A 21,336-nucleotide genomic window follows, 5' to 3' on the forward strand; every position below is an offset into this window, starting at 1 on the left:
GAGCCGTATAAATCTTCTCTTGGCATGTATTTTCAAATGGGGGTCCACAGGCTAATGAGGACCATTTAGGGGGTCCTTGACATGAAAATGTTTGGGAACCACTGAGCTACAGTATATGACTGGAGAGCCAAGTTGTGGGTTTATGTGTGTACACAGATAGAGGCCTGATGGCCTGAGTGGAACATTGATCCATATAATGAATCATTTCTCAGACATAAAATTGTTATCATAATGTAGTACAGATACAGTACTAAGCACAACAGAGTGAGGTGCTGTACAGTACTTCAGCAAAGGAATTCAACGAACTGACATGCTGAATCATAATCCATGTGGTAGGGCATCCACAGCTTATCCAAACAGCCTGGGAGGCTTAGTGATTATCTGGAAGTGTAATAAATAGAGAGAGAGTGAGAGGGAGAGAGAGAGAGAGAGAGAGAGAGAGAGAGGGGGGGGGGGGGGGGAGAGAGAGAGAGAGAGAGAGAGAGAGACAATGAGCTTGGGAGGGGTTAGAGGAGGGACAGATCAACAGAAATAGATGGACCAATAGAAGCACCAGCAGCGCAACATGAGGACAGGCGAGGGACAGATCGTCTACACACCCTGAAGAAGAGAAGAGAAGAGAAGACATCTAATACATGCCAATACCGTAGATGGATTTTTAGATCCTCCGAACACTCGAGGAAGACGAATTTGAAGATGAATTTGACTACTTTCTAGAAGTGGACCGACCCAATTTTCCATAAAACCCACAAGTCTTGATTTCTCAACTCGGTTCTCACCCCCCCCCCCCCCCCCCCCCCCCCCCACCTTTTGCAGTAACGGCGCAGACCTGTTGCGCTGGACCTCCTGCGGAGGACGAATAAAGGCCGGAGGCGAGTCACCACCAGGCGGAGGCACGCCGCGGCCAGGTCGGGCAAGAAGCTCGGGCGCACACTCCGCGGGGCCATGAGGCGGGCCAGGCGGGCCAGCAATGTGGAGGTGCCCACCTTCCTGCGCCAGCTGGCGCGGGAGACGGAGAAGAGGCTCACGTTCTTCTTCAAGGGGGGCGGGATCCGCGAGAGGGAGAGCGGCGACGAGGAGGACTGGGACGAGGACTCCATGCCCAGCCCCTACCTGGACCGGCCCGTGCTGGAGAAGCACACGGCGGAGGGGGGCTCCCGCACGGGCGTGAGCTACGCCGTGACGGGCATGCAAGGGTGGAGGGCCCAGATGGAGGACGCGCACAGCTGCATGCCGCGGCTCAGAGGGGAGCTGTCCGAGTGGAGCTACTTCGCCGTCTTCGACGGACACGCCGGCAACACGGTGGCACAGTACTGCTCCAGATACCTGCTGGATTACATCCTGAACACGGGTACGTATACTGGTAAACACCCAGGGGTCACAGTTACTAGAACGTCCTGAACACAGGTACTGGTCACAGTAAACACCCTGAACACATAGGGGTCACAGTTACTATAACGTCCTGAACACAGGTACGTACTGGTCACAGTACACACCCTGAACACATAGGGGTCACAGTTACTATAACGTCCTGAACACAGGTACTGGTCACAGTACACACCCTGAACACATAGGGGTCACAGTTACTAGAACGTCCTGAACACAGGTACGTACTGGTCACAGTAAACACCCTGAACCCATTTAGACCTGAGCTCGATTCTACGAAAATGTCTCCTAAATCATGACAGTTTTCTGAAAAACCTATGTTTCTATGTCAGTGGTGCTCAAACTATTTCATTTCAAGGAGGCCCAAAAATTATATGTAATTTGACACCGACCCCCATCTGAAAATATGTTGTTCCAGGGACCCCCGGCCCCAGAAGCAAAGATTAGAGTTAAAAACTGTTCGCTCTGAAAGAATATATATTCCAAATTTGCGCCACATTTTCATGATTTTTCAAAAATAATACTGGTCAGTCACACAGTAGTGTTAATTTTGTAGACTAATACTATGACAAAAAATTTCCGTCAACTACCTTTTGTCACTGACAAAAACTAAATGGAAACCAAATGAAAACTAAGCCATGGTGACTAAAACTAAGACTAAAGATATTGACAATTAAGACTAGTGGACAAGAGATCCAGTACAAGTCATTTTACACTTGCATGCTGAAAATAGCAGATCTACAAGCTCACAATTGTTTGTAGTGTAAAGTGTGTCATCACGACGGCATCAAGGCCCGCCAAAATATATTTTGGTCGCCTAAAAGTACACTGAAACATTTCAGATGACTAAATGAATAGAATAGAAATGTAGCTGCCAAAAACAACACTGGGTCACAGTAAACATCGTGAATACATATTACGATAACATCCTGAATACAGGCTCCGCCCACGGTGACTATAACACCCTGAATTCACCCTGGTCGAACAATGTAAATTGTACGTTAAGCCTTCATAACTGTTCTCTTCGCATTTACTTCGTTATTTGAATGATAATCAACTTGTCAAGTTCATAGCGTTCTATCTAGGTACGTTTCCAATTAACGCACACCTTTCCGACGACGCCACGTTCAAGTTAAAGTCTGTTCATTGAGAGTGTGGTCATGATGTAATTAGCACTTGTTGCTTCCCTAAGGAGATGAGTGTGTGAGTTTAATGGGCAGGTCATCGGGTAAGACTATTTCCAGAGTTACTTCAGTCTAATCTAGTCTGGTGAACACAAAGTACTTGACAGCAGTGGATTATAAGGCCCTGCAGGGCAGAGTAGAGAGAGAAACAGCTTGTTCTAGATACAAGTTGAAGGGAAGACTATTATTGTTCTGATTATCTACAATTGGAAAGCTACAATATAGGAACACCTTAAAAACACCTTCCCATTTACAATGCATTAGTGTTGGGACAAGGACCATGGGTAACATGGAACATTCCCCATTTAAAGCAGGCATCACAGTGAGGGTGAAAAGGCTTAGGATCCAGGCTATTGACATCTCTGCTGAGCTAAGTGGGGTCCGGGGACCCCCAGGGGTCCTTGAGGAAGTTCCAGGGGGTCCCCAGGTAAATGATAGTTAGGAACCAAATGGACCCTTATGGGTCTGTAACTCAGAGAGTGTACAGATGTACACTCTGAGTTAAATTAACTTTGATTTTACAATATGTATTAGGGTCCCAGAGATAGAAATGCCATTAAAATAGGGGACCGTAGCCTATAATTCAGGTCAAACCGGGGGCCCTAGAGCTGTAAAGATCTTCTCTTATGGGGGTCCTTGGCATGTATTTTCAAACGGGGCTCCACGGGGCTAATGAGTATCATTTTGGGGGTCCTTGACATGAAAACGTTTGGGAACCACTGCCTTAAACAGATGTCAAGAATCCACGTATTACTTAGGAAAGGGAGTTAGCTATTAGTGGGAACCTATATAATAATCCGACATAACATTTTAGGAAAGTCACACGCTCTGTTCCACATTTTCCTCCTCACTGGCTTGAGCAATTCACCCTTTGTCAAGTCCCGCCCGTGGTTGTGCCCCTCTTCGCACCCATTGGTTGCAGTTTCGTGGATGGACAAAAATCCTCTCTCCATCCACTACCATTGAAATAACGTGTTTTTCAGTTGCTTCATATTGATATTCTGTGCACTAAATTCTTATTTTAAACTTGGTGTCAGTAAAAAGGAACATCACAGGCGCAGCATGGTGACTGCAGGGCATATCATGTTTGTTTTTAGTTTTTCCCAAAAATTCAACATAAACAAGGTGGAACCAGGGCGGAACAAGGCAGAAAGAGCCTGCTGGTTAGTCAGTCAGGGACCAATCAGAAGGCTGATAAAGGGTGAATTGATCTCAACTTGCACACGGCATTGATCATTAGCATCTATTATTCAAACCCCGGGCAAGCCTTGTTTTTCAAATTTGCCCAAATTAATTCAAGCTGTTCATTTTATTAGCCTTTTTTTTGGAAACTCTGTAACTGTACGCGTGGACACGGATCAGGGACACCTGGAGGGCTCTGTTCTGTTGCCAGGTTCTCTCTGTTGCCAGGTTCTCTCCTTCCTCCGCCAGCGGCCAGAGAGACGGAGAAGAGGCTCTCGTTTTGTTTTCAAAGGGAAAAGGAGACCCACATGACATGATGACACCCATAGACCCACACGACATCAAAAGTCAAGAAACATAAAATAAACTGACAATAATATTGTCTGGTTGCCCTGTGGCTAAAAACACTAATTTATTTTTATATACACACATAAAGATGTAATCTCACCTTGATTTTAAGGACCACTTCACCACTTTTCAACCTATCTTCATATAATAGGTCCTCACAGTTTAGAAACCGTGGGCAGTTTAGAAACCGTCCTCCAGTGACATCATCATTAGGCAGATTTATTTTTAAACAAGATTTTTTTACAAAAATGTTTAGATTTTCATTATCGTGAGAACGATGGCTTCCATTTTCGCATTGCAACTTTTCAGGACTAGAAAGCCTGCAGTTTCTATTAGCTTGTATTCCCCATCGATGATGTCACTGGTGGACGGTTTCTGAACTGCTCACAGCCCTCCTATGAGACACAGACAAAGTAGAAAAAAGATTGCGCCATTTTTTCATGATTATTAGTGAGGACCTATTACATGAAGATTGTGATTGAAAAGTGGTGAAGTGGTCCTTTAATAACTTTTAAGGTCATCTCTGGTCTGGCCCTATCTTACATCTCCGACTTACTCAAGCCATAATGTCCCACAGCGTACTCTGAGGTCCTCAGATAAAGGGCTCCTCGAAATCCCAACATCCATGCTAAAAACGGGCCTTTGCTTTTCAGACCCTCCGGAATGCCCTCCCTCTGGAGACCAGGCTCGCAGAGTCCATCCCCCGCTTCAAATCCCTCCTGAAAACTCATTTTTATATAAAGCTGCTTTCATCCCTTAATTGTTTTAACCTATTGTATCTTTCTCCATATTGCTTGCTTGTTTTATCCTGTATCATTACTTATTGTTGTTTACCATTACATATTGTTTTCTATGATGTGGATTGTTTTTACTCTCTGTGGAGCACTTTGTAACTTCGCTTCGAAAGGTGCTACATAAATAAAGCTTCATTATTATTATTATTATTATTATTATTAATAATCTGTGGGGGTGGTCGCAGCAGTGGCACCCAACAAACAAACAAACATGGTTGTCTACACATCCTCCGCAAAACAACAGGGGTGGGCAGTGACTTTTTCCCCCTCTCTACATCAAATCTCTTCACAGAATATAGCCAATGTACAACAGGCGTTGTACACATTGCTTTGCGTTACTTGCGAAGTTGTGCATCTGCTATTTTCGCTGAATACTTGCCCCGGCCAGAATAGGGCAAGGGGCCAGTGAGGCTATCCAACGTTGAAGCACTGGGCCCTAGTGGTAAGAGGAGGGACTGCAGGCGGACCCGTGGAAGTATGATTGGGAAACCCCGTGCAGCTGGGCTTTAACATGGAGCGCGTTTGCACTTCCGCATTTTGGGCACGAAATTTTGGTGCCCAAATCGAAAAAAAGGCGGAAGTAGAAGGCTCTTCCGGGTGCTTCAAAACGCCACTGAGCAACTTCCACTGACATGAATAGCGGGGGGGCGGAGCTTCACGCCAGATCAGTCTATATCCTTTTATATACTCTATGGAATAGGCCAGGGTCACTACTAAGGTTCATGAGTATTTGACTGTGTGCAGGTGCTGTGAAAGTGGAGGAGGACCCAGAGGAGCTGAAGGAAGGCATCAACGAGGCGTTTCTGAACATCGACCGCCATATGCACGAGCTCACACGCACCGAGGGCTGGGAACGCAGTGGCTCTACGGCGACGGCGGTCCTGATTTCGCCCCGCTACATCTACTTCATCAACTGCGGAGATTCCCGCACCTTCCTCTGCCGCAAAGGCCAGGTGGTCTTCTACACGGAGGACCACAAGCCCTACAACCCCCGGGAGAAGGAGCGCATCCAGAACGCCGGCGGCCAGGTGACCCTGCAGAGGGTCAACGGCTCCCTGGCGGTGTCCAGGTCCCTGGGGGACTTTGACTTCAAGGAGGTGGACTGGAGGTGCCAGACGGAGCAGCTGGTGTCCCCGGAGCCGGAGGTGTACGAGCGGGAGAGGAACGCGGAGGACGAGTTCCTGATCGTGGCGTGCGACGGCGTGTGGGACGCCATCAGCAACGAGGACCTGTGTGCGTTTGTGCGCAGCCGCATGCTGATCTGCGACGACCTGAAAGAGATCTGCGCACAGGTCATTGACCTCTGCCTCTATAAGGTGAGAGGTCAGCACATGCAGGACTGTCTGTCTGTCCACGTGTGTGTCCCTGTCCATTTGTCCATCCGTCTGTCTGTGAGCAGCTAATCTGTTTGGCAGATCGCTGGATGCATTTTTCAGATCGGTTTGTTACAGCGTCACCAGGAGGTCGATTTTTGCTATATTTTATATTACATATTTCTTGATATTACTCCTACTCGTACAGATTTTGTCCAAAGTAAACATTGCGCACAAATGGGTAATATCTCAATAGTCATTATTTAAACAAAACAGGTTTTTCCGATTTGTCATATTCCATCCTGAATGGTTAAGATTGGCTTCCAAAGTTTGCAGGAGTAGGCCTACTCCGTTTTGAACAAAATGCCTCGAATCACGAACGCAGCGTCCGATTGTGGGCATCGAGTGATCTAGGTACATAGACATTGGGGCCATGACACTGTTCAGACAATATATGACACTGATAAGAGGCCATTCTATTCCATTGATGTAGTATTTGTTGTAGAGATTCCTTATGGGGGGGGTCTATGTTTACAAGAACACATGGGGGACTCTATTCATATTAGTTTACACACCTTTTACACAAATATTTTCGTCCAGCTTTTAGTGTATGTGCTAACACAAACTTTGTCCAACACAAACATTAAATGCTGTTGACAATGAATGGACAACTTTGAGTGTTCGTGTAAACACAAACATTGCGTAACACAAACGAAGGTGAGGACGCACATTTTGATTGGCCGGAATGATGTATGATGATGTACGATGATAAGATCTCCCCTGACTTCACACTTTTTACTATGACTTTCGTTCCGCGTCAATGGAACATTTCCAGACTCATAAACAACACAACTAGTAGTAAAGCCGGGCTTTTATAACTAGTTGTGGGGCTGCTAACGGGGCTTAATTTTAAAGCCCCATTAGCCCCATTTTAAAGCCCCATTAGCAGGGTATTTCCATTTCGCTTCATTGCTAGAGGTTTAATCTAGCAATGAACTATGATTTTGAGTTATAATCACGCTTGAGCCTGTTATTCAACAAAAGTTGAATAACTGTTATTCAACTGTTATTCAACAAACTAGATTATAACTGTCTAACATTGGCTAAGGAGGAACATGGGGGAAAAGCTACAGCAATAGCAGCCACCATGCAGTGCTGTTTTTGGCAGCAATTTTTTATTTTAGTTTTAGTCGGTCTCTTGAACAGTTTATTTAGTTTTAGTCACCTGGAATGTTTTAGTGTTAGTCTAGTTTTAGTCGACTAAATATCATAAGATTTTAGTCGCCCAAATCTACAGGTGACGAAATCGTCAGTATATTTAGTCTTAGTTTTAGTCACCATAGCTTAGTTTTCATGTAGTTTCCATTTAGTCAGTGGAAAAAGGTAGTCGACGAACATTATTCGTCTTAGTTTTAGTCGACAAAAAAAACACTGGCAGCCACACATGGCTAAGCAAGAAGCGAACAAATCCTGCAACAAATCCTGCAAGGGGGGGGGGGGGGGGGGGGGGGCTACAACAGATCAAATGTCCAACTGAATGAACAATCGATCGATACGCTGCAAAGTTTGACCTGAGGGTGGCGCAATAAACCAAGTCATGGGGGTCACCGCTTGTGTAGTCTCGCGTAGCCAGACAACTATTCCACAATCTCCGAATGCTATATAGAATCTGGAACTATATACACCTCCAAAAATATTATATGAGTAAGGATAAGCTGCCATTTCCGTTCACGAAAATATATTTTAAACATGTATTTATTTTATTTCCATTTCTGCTAAGCAACAAGCTATACATGATTAGATGATTTCTATTTACATTAGGATAAATGTGCGCGACTGTAAAGACGAAACGGAAGTGGCGAGGAGGCTCCACTTCCGCTTTATAGGTTACGCATGACTATATCCAGACTATATGATGGAAGCATTTATATTTTACTCATGACAGCTCTTTCGTCGCTCCAGACTGTATGATGGAAGCATTTGAAAATTGCGAGAGGCAACAGTCTGGCAACGTGAAACTACCGCTTGTGGGCATGAACCAAATAACTCTGTGGCATGTACAAGCTATGCAGACGTCATGGCAAGCTGCCAAATGTGCCAATTCACCTTTAGCAAAGCCCCGCCCTCTACCACTTAAGACACTCCCTCTTGGACACTTTCCAGCCGGGTTCATTCATTCCAATGTAAATATCATGGATTTTACAAATTAAATACTGGTTCATTTTTGGAACCAGACCTTCAAAATCTCTTCCAAATCCGTCAACAAGGCCTGCCATATGCACTGGAAAGATATGTGTGTGACATTTATTTTTTAAAACAATGTTTTATCATAATATGAAAACTATTGGTGGAGAGGTTTGTCTAACCCATGTTATGCTTAGCTGTGATTGGACCATAGCAGTTTTAGGAGGGGCTTAGCTATAGGTCAATTACATTATGAGATCAATTTAAATTCCATGGCAATCCAGATAGTCCATAATTTCTGTCTACTCATTCTGTCTCAGTACAGGGCTGTGGACAGTTCAGAAACCTGCCTACCAGTGACATCATCAATTTGGATTCCAAGCTAATAGAAATTACAGCCTTTCTCTTCCAGGACAGTTAGCATGCTGAAATAGAAGCCATTATGCTTGCTTAAATAAAATAAAATAAAATAAAATAAAATAAAAAATAAAATAAAATAAAATAAAATAAAATAAAATAAAATAAAATAAAATAAAATAAAATAAAATAAAATAAAATAAAATAAAATAAAATAAAATAAAATAAAATAAAATAAAATAAAATAAAATAAAATAAAATAAAATAAAATAAAATAAAATAAAATAAAATAAAATAAAATAAAATAAAATAAAATAAAATAAAATAAAATAAAATTAAATTAAATTAAATAAAATTAAATTAAATTAAATTAAATTAAATTAAATTAAATTAAATTAAATTAAATAAAATAAAATAAAATTAAATTAAATTAAATTAAATTAAATTAAATTAAATTAAATTAAATTAAATTAAATTAAATTAAATAAAATTAAATTAAATATTATTAAACGAGGCTGTATTCTCATGACTCTGTGGCCTTATAGCAGACTCCAAATCGTTCCATTATTCAGAAATAAGTTCAATGGATTTAGCAGCAACAAATTAATGGAATTATGAATGGCTATAGATTCATGTCAAGAGAAGAGAGGGGCATTAGACCATAGCCTGGCTAATAAGCCAGACCGAATCAGCAGTTGGCAAAAAAACATTGCCTGCCGGCGGATTAGTGTTGTGTGATATTAGTCTGGCTTATTAGCCAGGTTAATTAGACCATGCATAATATTTAACTGTGGAGACTCCTGGGTTAACTTACATGTTAGTTACTTCAATGTTATGTAAGTGGATTTGTTTTTCCTGCAGGTCTTCTTACGTTGGGTCCACTCAGTACCAACATAGCATGTCTTAAGACTGCACCAGCATAGTCTGCACTATTTATAGGTGTAGGGCTATGTACCGTACTGTAGCTGACTTGGATTATCCCGTGTGTGTGTGTGTGTGTGTGTGTGTGTGTGTGTGTGTGTGTGTGTGTGTCAGATGGACAGGCATTACCCACTGTCTAATGAGTCGTAATTGAGTGTGTAAAAGTGTCCCTGTAAAGGGCCCCATCTTGATCCTCTCTGAATCAAATCAACACTCAGGATTTTGGAAGTATGTATGTGCAGACTTTGTGACAAGTGGGTCTCAAATATTTTAGTTTTCCTGCATGCCGCAAAATCTGTACGATAGCCCTATGAATGAAAGACATGTACTATCCAATATTGTTATATCAATAGTTGTTCATCAATAGTTCTGCAATCTATCATCAAGCCATCATTCTATTGTGAACTGGCAAAACCATAATTAAATCGATTATCACCTTAATACTGTGACATCTTCAACTCATTTAGGTGCATCACTGTATATCTGCATGAGACCATCACCAGCAAGCCATTTACATTAATATAATGTGTTGATTTGTCTGCCCTTCCTCTGTATACTGTATGTATGTCATCAGCATAAGAACTCTAATAATAAGTCTGACATCTTGTCTCTATTTCCTCCCCCATAGGGAAGTGTGGACAACATGAGTATGATCATTGTACGTTTCCCTGGCGCCCCCCAGGTGTCACAGGAGGCACTGCAGCGAGAGGCCGAGTTAGAACAACGGATTGAGCTCAAAGTGGAAGGTGAAAATTGCTACTGAAGAGTAAATTAAACCATTGCAGTAACATGACAGTTAAATTAACTACACAACAGCCCTGTAAGACTACTAAGCCTTGAGGTCAATGCCATCTTTTTTTTTGTCAAATAGGTTTTTATTGAGAACAGATTATAAATTGTTGTAGATTAAACATTGTGATATGGACAAAAAAAAGAGAAAGAAAACCCTCAACCCTCCCACCCATACTGTTCAGTGACACCGCATACTATAGAATAAAATAGGAATTTGAAAAATGGAAAACATCTGAAAGAAAATGTCGTACAGTCAACCACATCAGTGGTATCCTGTCTATGAATTGTTTCTACTCAAGTAATGGACAAGGGGCAGCCAAACCTTATCAAATTGTTTCTCCCTGTTTCTCAGGAAATACCTTATTCTCTCAAGATGAAGCGTACTAGTCATTTCATTTAGCCAATGCTTAAATGCAGGAGCCTCCTCCTTTTTCCAGTGCGTCAAAATTAGTTTTTTTGCTGTAATCAGACCATATGAGAAGAGTTGTTTCTGTGCTCTCGTCAACCTAGGCATGGAGTCTGACAAACCCAGAGTAATTAGTAGAGGAGAGGTCAATGCCATCTCTCTGATTCATTGCGTTGTTGTGTTCACCATTTGTCTCCCCACAGAGATTGCCCAGGTGCTGAAGTCTAGAGACGAAGAACCCGACCTGCTGTATGTGATTAAATACCTGACCTCAGAGGAAATACCAGGATTGCCACCAGGGGGCGGCATTACTAGCAAGTGAGGCCTGAAACGCCTGCGAAAGGGATTTGTAGTCTAGTAGACTTTGTACAACTATAGTTAATTAATGTCACATGTTGCTCTAAAAATCTAAACAAATTCTACTGATTAGTACCTGCCTCTGTTTCTCTGTTTGCAGGCGGGACTGTATCATCGCTGCATATCAGAAATATGCCGTGTCTCCCAGAGCTCAAGAGCTGATGGTAAACCGCATAGAATTCACTGCATGTATATGATTTTCTTCCCCAGAACAAGAATCCTATAATCCTATAGTCCTATAGAGCGTCGCAGTCCCTCCCCCTACCATGGACCAGGAAATTAATCCCAATGCATTTTTCCCATAGACATTTCAAAAAGTATTTATTTAAAGACGGTTACGCCGCGGACAAAGCCAACTCGAGTCGTGACAACTCATGACAACACAAACAATATTTTGGACCAAACAAATAATTACAAAGAAGAAAAACAACAAAAAAGTGTTGTAACCTGCTGTTTTTTTCTTCTTTCTAATTATTTATTCGGCCCAAAAAAGTGTTTGTTGTCATGATTTGTCACGACTCGAGTTGGCTTTGTCCGCGGCGTAAACGTCTTTAAATAAATACTTTCTGAAATGTCTATGAGGAAAATGAACGGAGAATCATTTCCTGGTCCATGGTAGGGGGCGGGACTGCGACACTCTATTAGTCCTATTAGTCCTATTAGAACCTATTAGTCCGCTTGCCAGCCCATAGAGCCCCATTGTGAACCCGGACATTTTGAGTACCCTAAAGTTTTATAGAAATGTTGAATATGGGTCCCCAGCATGTAGAAACGGCCAGATGCTAACTTGCATATGTTGGGCAATTTTCTTAATAAGCATAATAACATTCAATATAAGGCAACATTTTCATTATGCTTTAAGTAGCATGTGACGGGTGAAACTAGGGGTTTTCCATGATTCTGAATCCATTGCAAGCATTCGTTTTTCACAAAAAAACACTCTAAAAACGGCCATAGCCATCATCACAAATAGCACATTTGGGCACAATTACAATTTACAATTTAGGCATTTAGCAGACGCTCTTAATCCAGAGCGATTTACATTAGGCAAGAACAAAAGCATGGGAATACATCACATATATAAAATGCATTTATCATGAAACATGCGGAAGCTAAGAACGTAACTAGAACATATCTATATAATGACATATGTACTATGAAGTGCTATGACTACATACAAAGCAATTATTGTGCTGTCTACATGACATGCTATAAGTCTGTTTCAAATGCTATCTAAGTCTAAAAAGTGCTATCTAAGGGGGTAGGATAAGTGCTATGGGCCATGATGGAGTCTGAAAAGGTGGGTCTTCAGACTACGGCGGAAGATTGGGAGTGATGCTGCAGTTCTGATTGCAACGGGGAGTGCATTCCACAGTTTTGGGGCCAGAAGGGAAAAAGTGGCAAGTGGCTATGGCCAAATTTAGCCCAAGGAGTGATTTTTTTTGTGCAAAAATAATGCTTTCAATGGATTCAGAATCATGGAAAACCCCTAGTTTGACCCGTCACATGCTACTTATTACATTTTGAAAATGTTGCCTTATATTGGATGTTAATGGTACCCCAGCTTATTATGCTAATTATGAAAATTGCCCAACATATGCAAGTTAGCACCCGGTATAGTTTCTAAATGCTGGGGACCCATACTCAACATTTCTAACATAAAACCATAGGGTACTCAACATGTCCACCAGCTCAGTGGCCTTGTGGTTAGAGTGTCCGCCCTGAGACTGGGAGGTCGGGGTTCAATCCCTGGCCGGGTCATACCAAAGACTCTAAAAATGGGACCCAGTGCCTCCCTGCTTGACACTCAGCATCAAGGGTTGGATTGGGGGTAAGTCCCTGCGACATACTAGCGTCATGTCCAGAGGGTGTACTTGTACATCAAGCTGCCTCACGCTACAGAAACAGGAGATAGGCTCCTGCCCTATGGGCCTCATGGCTTGGCAAGGCTACTTTACTCAACATGTCCGGGTCCAAATTCTGGCAAGCGGACTATATTCTGGAGGCAAACATTCACAGTGCCTCTTGCTGCGACGGGTTGAGAGCTTGCTGTCGATAAGATATTTCTGGCAAAGAGATTTGTTGAACTTGTGGAGGGTAAAATTGAGCGGGCCTAGTATACAGACCCAATAATGGGAAAATGGGCAATACTTGTGAATTATATATGGTGAAGCTATGAATGATGAGCTGATTTGGTCCTTTAACGATTATATTATACGGTTATATTATAATGAGTGTTGTTCAAGTTACTTTTAAAAAGTAATTAATTATAGTTATAAATTACTAGTGTGAAAAAGTAACTAATTACTAATTACTAATTACTAGTTACTAAATTATAAAAGTAACTAGTTACTAGTTACTTTACTTTATAAAAAAGGAGAAAGATATAAAATATATATAAGATTCAGACACATTGGGCAGTATTATGCGTGTCTTATGTACCAGGTCTTATTACTTAAGTTAAGACCTGGATGCGTGATCAATGCCATTTGGCTATTCTGAGTGGCCAAACAGCATTGACCACGCCTCCAGGTCTTAAGTTAAGTCATAAGACCTGGTACTTAAGACACGCATAATACTGCCCATTGTTTTCAAGGAACAACTATTCCCTAATGTCACTGCTCCAGTTGTGGTTTGATTTTAAAAGCTCTACTTGCCAATACAGAGGAAAAAACAGGAAAAGAACACTAGCCAGAATCCAAATATCCAAAATCACAGAACAATACAACACAAAATATATACACAGTTTACATTTGTGTGTGTGTGTGTGTGTGTGTGTGTGTGTGTGTGTGTGTGTGTGTGTGTGTGTGTGTGTGTGTGTGTGTGTGTGTGTTCCTAACCGTGCGCCACCAGACTTTACACCTTAAGGCTTGCCATGGACTTATAGAGGCGTTCCACCTTAAGGTGCAAGACCCGCCCAACTCTGTGTCTGATTGGCTTACCCTGGAATGTTACCCTATATGTTGACCAATCATCAGCGTGAATCTCGTTTGCGTCCAAGCATACGTATGGTAACGCCCCGCCGGCCTGTGATTGGCCTACAAAAATAAAACGTACAAGTTAGTTACAAGGCTGCATTCTGTCGCGTGTGCCAAGCTGTCATTCTCTTCTCACCATGGAGTAATACCTCGCGTCTCGGAGGACAGTCAAGACGGGCAGTCAAGACGGACAGTCAATCACAGGCAGGCGGGGCGTCGTTACCATGCCTCAGCCATGCCCATGCCTACTGTATGCTCAGACGCAAACGAGATTCACGCCAATCATCATCGTTATGTTGACGTCATGCCCTGTGAAAGCCACCTTCTCTTTCTCATGTGGAATGTGTTTCACTCTGGGAGCGCACTCAGCGCACCCTGTCAGTTTACATGACAGACTCCACCATGTCAGTTTACATGACAGACTCCACCATGTCAGTTTACATGACAGACTCCACCCTGTCAGTTTACATGACAGACTCCACCATGTCAGTTTACATGACAGACTCCACCATGTCAGTTTACATGACAGACTCCACCCTGTCAGTTTACATGACAGACTCCACCATGTCAGTTTAAATGACAGACTCCACCCTGTCAGTTTACATGACAGACTCCACCATGTCAGTTTACATGACAGACTCCACCATGTCAGTTTACATGACAGACTCCACCCTGTCAGTTTACATGACAGACTCCACCCTGTCAGTTTACATGACAGACTCCACCATGTCAGTTTACACTCCTCCTCCGCACTGGCAGGAGGAGGAGACGGTTCTTTTGGATCACATTACGTAACGTGGGTAACTAATAACTAGCTATTGAAAACACAGTAACTATAATGGCGTTACTGAATGGGAAAGGGTAACTAGTTACCGTAATAGTTACCACAAAAAGTAGTTGCGTTACGTAAAGTAACTAACAGTAGTTAGTCACAACACTGATTATAATTGACTGTGGTCCCCCACAGCTCTATACTAGGCCCCTTCCTGTTTTCACTCAAATAGCCTATCTTGCAACGCTTTGTGAGCTTGTAGATCTGCTATTATCACCAAATCGTCTCTCCAGAAAAGGAAATTACTATTTACTATGAAAACGTGCATTTCCCATCAGTTAGTTAGTTAGTCACCCCCAGGCATGACCATATTATGGTCATGCCTCGTGACATCACGTGACATCACGTGACATCATCAGGGATGGAGATCCCTGATGTCATCAATATTAAGCCCATATATGGAGATCCCTGATGTCATCAATATTGGCCAGCAACTCTATTGTACATATGACCTCAAACCTTTTGATCTCCATATATGGAGCTGACCTGTTCTGACATTCCATATGTTGATCCTTCCCCATCCATCCTTCCTCTTCGATGTCTCCCTTTTGACTGATACCTGTCCATTTAAACTCTAGACGGGCCTGCCCCAAAGTTATTAGTGCAGCTGCGGCTCGGCAGCCGGAAAAAACTAGTGTTCTCAACAGGCCCGAAAATTAAGGCCCGGCCCTACCTGGGCCCTCATCAAACCCTGTACACTCAAGACACTGCCCCCACTGCCACCCTTAGATCTCCATATATGGAACTGATCTGTTCTGACATTCCATATTTTGATCTGACCCCCCATGCCAAAGCGCCAGCGCTCACCCAGCAGGCTGCTGTCACCCAGGCGGATATGTTGATTTGACCTCCCATTCCAAAGCGCCAGCGCTCACCCAGCAGGCTGCTGTCACCCAGGCGGATGCGTGCACAGGACTTCGCCCTTTAGGGCGAGGTCACTTCTCGCCCTCACTGTCACACTACAGTGTCGCATGCCGAAAATAGCAGACCTACAAGCTCACAAAGCGCCACATCCGCAATGGGTTGTGAGCTTGTAGGTCGCTATAGTCAACGTACAACGAATTATGAATTGGCATTAAATGTATGACTGTGGCATTTCAGGACACTGGAGCATCTGAAGAGGATTCTTCTACCCAGAGCCATTGAAAGGAGAGTTCTGCCAATGAGGGGGCAGAAAACAGCCCGGTTCACGTGGTCCATGTAACTCGTTTGTCACTCTAAAGCCCATAGACTCCAGTGCATTCCGTAAACTTCCGGTTCAGACCTTTGTCACTATACTCTTCGCCAATAGAAGTCTACGCAGAAGAGCCGCCATTGGACTGGCCCCATGATGTGAACAGAGTTGTCATAACTCTTTCATCTGTACGACTCCAATTCTACCTAAAGTCATTGCCATGGAAACCAAATTAAACTACCATATTGAGCAAAAGGGACTCAACTCAACTGAGAAACTATAGCTATTGATGGAGAAGAAAAATAAAACGGTAGAGTTGGGGTGGCATTTCGCCTGGTAATTATTCTTTGTGTAATATTTTCTTGCACGACAACTGTAATGAGCACTTTGGTTTCTTAAAAGGTATGCAGTGAGAACTCAGTGAGAACTCAGTGAGAACTGACAGAAAATTAGAAGTGTTTTCACTAACCTTACAGTGCCTGGGTAGATCGATATCAATAGATGATGAGACAAAATGGCATCACAGTCCTACAGAAAAAGAAGAAAAGAAAGTTATGGTGTAAAGTTAAGTTATGACTAGCGCCACATGTACATCACACGTGCATCACCCCAGAAAGACTAACAATGGAACACAGTATCTGACAGTAAATAATTATAGTTTGCACAGTCCTGTGATGGAACCAAAGGGATTTAGATAGCAGTGGCATGTTATGCAAGCAGAACGTATGCCATGAAGATAGACCAGAGCGGGAGGGAGGTAGAGAACTTAGAATTGTGTACACGCATACCTCATTAAACATCCCGTTTAGAGAGGAGGTGTGATGTTGAACTGCACTGAGCCCTGGCTGATGCCATGTCTCTGCAGGCTTGTGCAACCTTGTGGACTATTTTGATGTTTTTGTTTTTGTGACAGAAGATGATCTCTGTATAAACTACAATACTTTTACCCTTTCTGACATGGAAATGTAATTAATGACTATGGTATATTTGTTGACTTTGTATTTATGGTAGTTTCTGCTAGTTTCTAAACATGTATCATTGGGTGACATGTTTGCATTATGCAAAAAAAACTGAAATATAGTAAAGAAATCAAATTGAGAGTTGGAAATATTATTCTAACAATTGTAACTGTACAATACATAGCAGGACTTAATTTTGTACAAAGTGTACACTAGTACACTACAGTGACATATCAAAAAACTGTGAGACCTTTTTTTGGGATCGGGACATTCAAATTTGATAGAAGAAAATCTACAAACATGCATAATTCCTCGATGCTCCTGTACTGTCGACGGCATTAAAAGTGACAATAATGAATGAGATTTGTTTGTACTGTAGCCTTGCCAAGGCCTCGAAAACAGGCTCACTTGTCCAGTGGGGGGTCATGGGTCTTGTAGAATGTGAATTGCCAGGCTGGGGTGAGACTCGGCACCTCAGTATTAATTGATCCAGCAAAGCGGTCATGGGACGGCATGTCCTTCCTCACCCTCTCAATCCTCCCAACCACTAAGAAGAAGCAAAGATACTTCAAATAACCATCTCTAGAGATGACATCAGAATACATGTAGTGAATGTGGAAAGTGGACACGGGAGGAAAGTAATATAGAAGGACTTGAGAGGAAAGGAAATAGACTGTAAAGAGGAACTGCTGCACATTTTCAGGTGAGTCATTTCTGTGCATGCGTTTAAAAAATACCATTCAGAACGGGAACCCCTTTTGGTGTTTTAACTAGTATTATGTCATGCTTTAGCTATTGAAAAATAGCAGATCTACAAGCTCGTATATCTGCTATTTTTTTTAATATTTTTGGGGGTCCTTGACATGAAAATGTTTATCGGAATTGTTTCTATGTCAATTCTATTGACATAGAAACAGGTTTTTCAGAAAACTGTCAGGATTTAGAAGACATTTGTAGAATCGTCTACAAATGTAGGCGTTCCCCGTCATGGTTGAACATGGACATAAACTGAGAGGTAACAATGTGTTTTTCCTCCATGTATCCTGATAATAATAATACAGTACAATGACCCAAATGCATGACCACCATTTGTGACCAGATTTGACTGAGGGACTGCCATCGCGCAAATTACAGCTTTTCACCAGAGGAGAAAAACTTTTTTTAGTTATTTTTTTCCAAAATGAGTTTATAGCACAGGCAGACTCTTCACATACTAGAGCATGTCTGAAATAAGTGTCAGAGCTGAAATCAACATGTAAATATGAAATAAATGCTTAAACATGTAGCTAGGTGTAATGTTAGAGACCACAGAAGTGAACCTTTCAAGCCTGTTTTCTCAACTCGCTGTTTTCTGCAAGACATAACTCTATGAGCCATATCTCCAAAACTGGTGGGCCAAACTGAACAACCAATATGTCAATTTGAAGCTATGATTCCCTGCTTTCATATGACATGAAGAAAACGAAAATTCAAAAGAATCCAATGGCAGTCCCTCAGTCAAATTTAGTCACATTTAGAGAGATCTCACTCAAAGGCAAAGGTATTTGAGGTCGAGCCATTGCGGGCTAAAGGCTAGTTCGTACTGTACAAGACAAGCTAGGGCTCATGTCTATTAAACGGCTCTGGGCATTAATCCTCAATAGATCGGCTCACTGTCAAAGCCGTGAGTCATTCATTAATGACACAGCGTGAGCCACCAGAACGTCCAGGAGGATTGAGCCAAGTGGCTCACAGCCTGTGAAGATGTTCCAAATGAGAGCCAAGAATCTGGCTCAGAGAGGGGGTTGATTTAGTAGGAGTTAGGCTTTATGATGAGCCAACGCAAGAAAATCCAAGTTCCACGTATAAATCCAAGTTCCACGTATAGGTTGACTAGGCCTGGCTGCCACAATTATTACATAATCGTCTAATCGCAATTATTTGAGATAATCACAATTATTTTATGTTGAAAAATGTTGAAATATTTTCATACATTTTCCAAAAATAGCTGCTGAACTAGCTGATCTACAAGCTTACAACGTGTCACTTCGGGGCGCATTGTAAGCTTGTAGATCAGCTATTTCAGCTAACTGTACATGTTTTTGAAAGTATAAATTGATTAAATATTAGGGGTGCATGATTATGAAATTATGACCAATATTCGATCTCTGATTATTTGCAGGGTCATATCTGCCGATACCAATTCTGACCGATTCCGATATTATACAGAGGACCACAATGGAAACAAGCCTAGGCCCTACAGGGGCTTGGCCCAAAGCATGTTAATAAAGTATTCAATCAATCAATAAATAGCATAATACTTTTCCAAGTGTCTGTTTTCACAACTGAATGACTACTGAATGAGATGAGTACACAAATTAGATTTTATTTTAAATGTCATGATTTTTTTGCTGTTGATAACCGATTAAATGATCGGTATTATTTTGAGACCATTCCGATACCGATATGGCATTTTTATGGCCGATATGGCTAATTCCAATTATGCTACCGATTAATCGTGCATCAGTAACTCTCTGTAGGCCTATTATTTAAATTATTTGTCATATCTGGCAACGTGCAATTTTTTACAACAAATCCTAAACATGTTCCAATGTTCAATGCCAAAAACACAATTAAAGTGTTAATCGTAATTACGTGCGACAATTATTCGTCAACTTCAATTTGTGATCGTGACAGCCCTAATCTTCACATGTGATGGTTAGATCATAAAGTTGTTGGGGTATTTGCCAAGTACATTTGCAAGTGTACTGTACATAGTGAATGAACTAGAGCCAAAATATTTATAATAAATTCTTCCTGTGTGAAGTGATTTTAAAATGCTTCTGATCATGAATGTTTTTGTGCAAAACAATGCTTGGAATGGATTCAGAATCATGACAACCCCCTAGTTTCGTAGTTTGACATGTCACATGTACTTAAAGCATAATGAAAATGTGAAAATCTTGCCTTATGTTAAAGGACAACTTTAGTCTTTTTTCAACCAAGGTTCATGTTCTAGGTGAGTGTTCATTTTTTTTCATTTGCTGCTTTCTTTCGGTTTCGGGATTTTAGCTGTTTTTGACAGAAGGGCGGGGGTATTCGAGCATGGGGCTAAATATGTATTTTTTTACAAAATATTATGGCGATTTATTTTTTTATTATTTACTATAGTCCTAATAGACCCCAAGAAATTACATCTGGCCACAGAAGTTCACAGGATCTACTGAATGTGAAGGAGGCCTGGGGGGGAGCCACACTGTGTCATAGGCTCAATATGTCAGTTTGACATATTCAATTTCAGTATAGATCCTGTGATCCAGATGTAATTTCTTGGGGTCTAGTAGGACTATAGTAAATAATTTAAAAAAAAATCGTTATAAAATGTTGTAAAAAAATACATATTTAGCCCCTTGTTCGAATGCCCCCGCCCCCCTGTCAAAAAGAGCTAAAATCCCTAAAACGAAAGAAAGCAGCAAATGAAGAAAAATTAACACTTTCTCTAATAACATGAGCCTTGGTTGAAAAAAACCTAAAGTTGTCCTTTAATAGTATGGTCACATTATAAACCCCTATATTTATAGACAATATTTTAGGGCAATAAAAAAAGATGAATGTCCCAAAATGAATGTCCCACTCCACAACTCCGCCTGCCAGACTATAATCAGATGGTGGCAATCAGATTAACATATTTGTCAATCAGTTTGTCTCTCTTCGGCCTTGGTGTACAATGTTGTGTACCATTTATAGAATTAAAAATGTTTCATTCATTTGAGCTTGAAGTCAATACCACAACACTTTGTTGAAGATTAGAACAGGGAGATTGCAGAATCTTGAATGCTCAATTTAATAATAATAATAATAATAATAATAATAATAATAGCCTACTCCTCCTCCTCCTCCTACTACTACTACTACTACTACTACTAATAATAATAATAGCATACTCCTCCTCCTACTACTACTACTACTAATAATAATAATAATAATAATAATAATAAATTAATAATATATTGTATTTGTTTTAACATCATTTGTTATGAAGTAATGTCACAGGAAGATAAATATCAGTAGTAAAAACCCTTCAAGTTTTCTGGAAAACAAAACAAAAGACAAACAAAAAAAACCTCACAAGACTTGACAAACACAAACCCACCCACCCAACCCCCTAATAAACCCAATCACTTTTCATC

The 21,336-nt window shown here is 41.5% G+C and overlaps 1 protein-coding gene across 1 annotated transcript; it reads left to right on the forward strand.

Annotated features, from left to right (window-relative positions):
- Positions 1 to 945: 945 nt before the first annotated feature.
- On the forward strand, positions 946 to 16,548 carry ppm1na (protein phosphatase, Mg2+/Mn2+ dependent, 1Na (putative); the record flags this gene model as incomplete). Its single annotated transcript, XM_079515057.1, has 6 exons — positions 946 to 1,351; positions 5,639 to 6,210; positions 10,298 to 10,415; positions 11,071 to 11,185; positions 11,325 to 11,388; positions 16,136 to 16,548. 6 exons carry the CDS (start codon positions 946 to 948, stop codon positions 16,178 to 16,180), a joined length of 1,320 nt encoding a protein of 439 aa, XP_079371183.1. The 3' UTR covers positions 16,181 to 16,548.
- Between the last annotated feature and the right edge of the window lie 4,788 nt (positions 16,549 to 21,336).

This window comes from Electrona antarctica (genome assembly GCF_951216825.1).
Source record: "Electrona antarctica genome assembly, chromosome: 11".
NCBI lineage: Eukaryota > Metazoa > Chordata > Actinopteri > Myctophiformes > Myctophidae > Electrona > Electrona antarctica.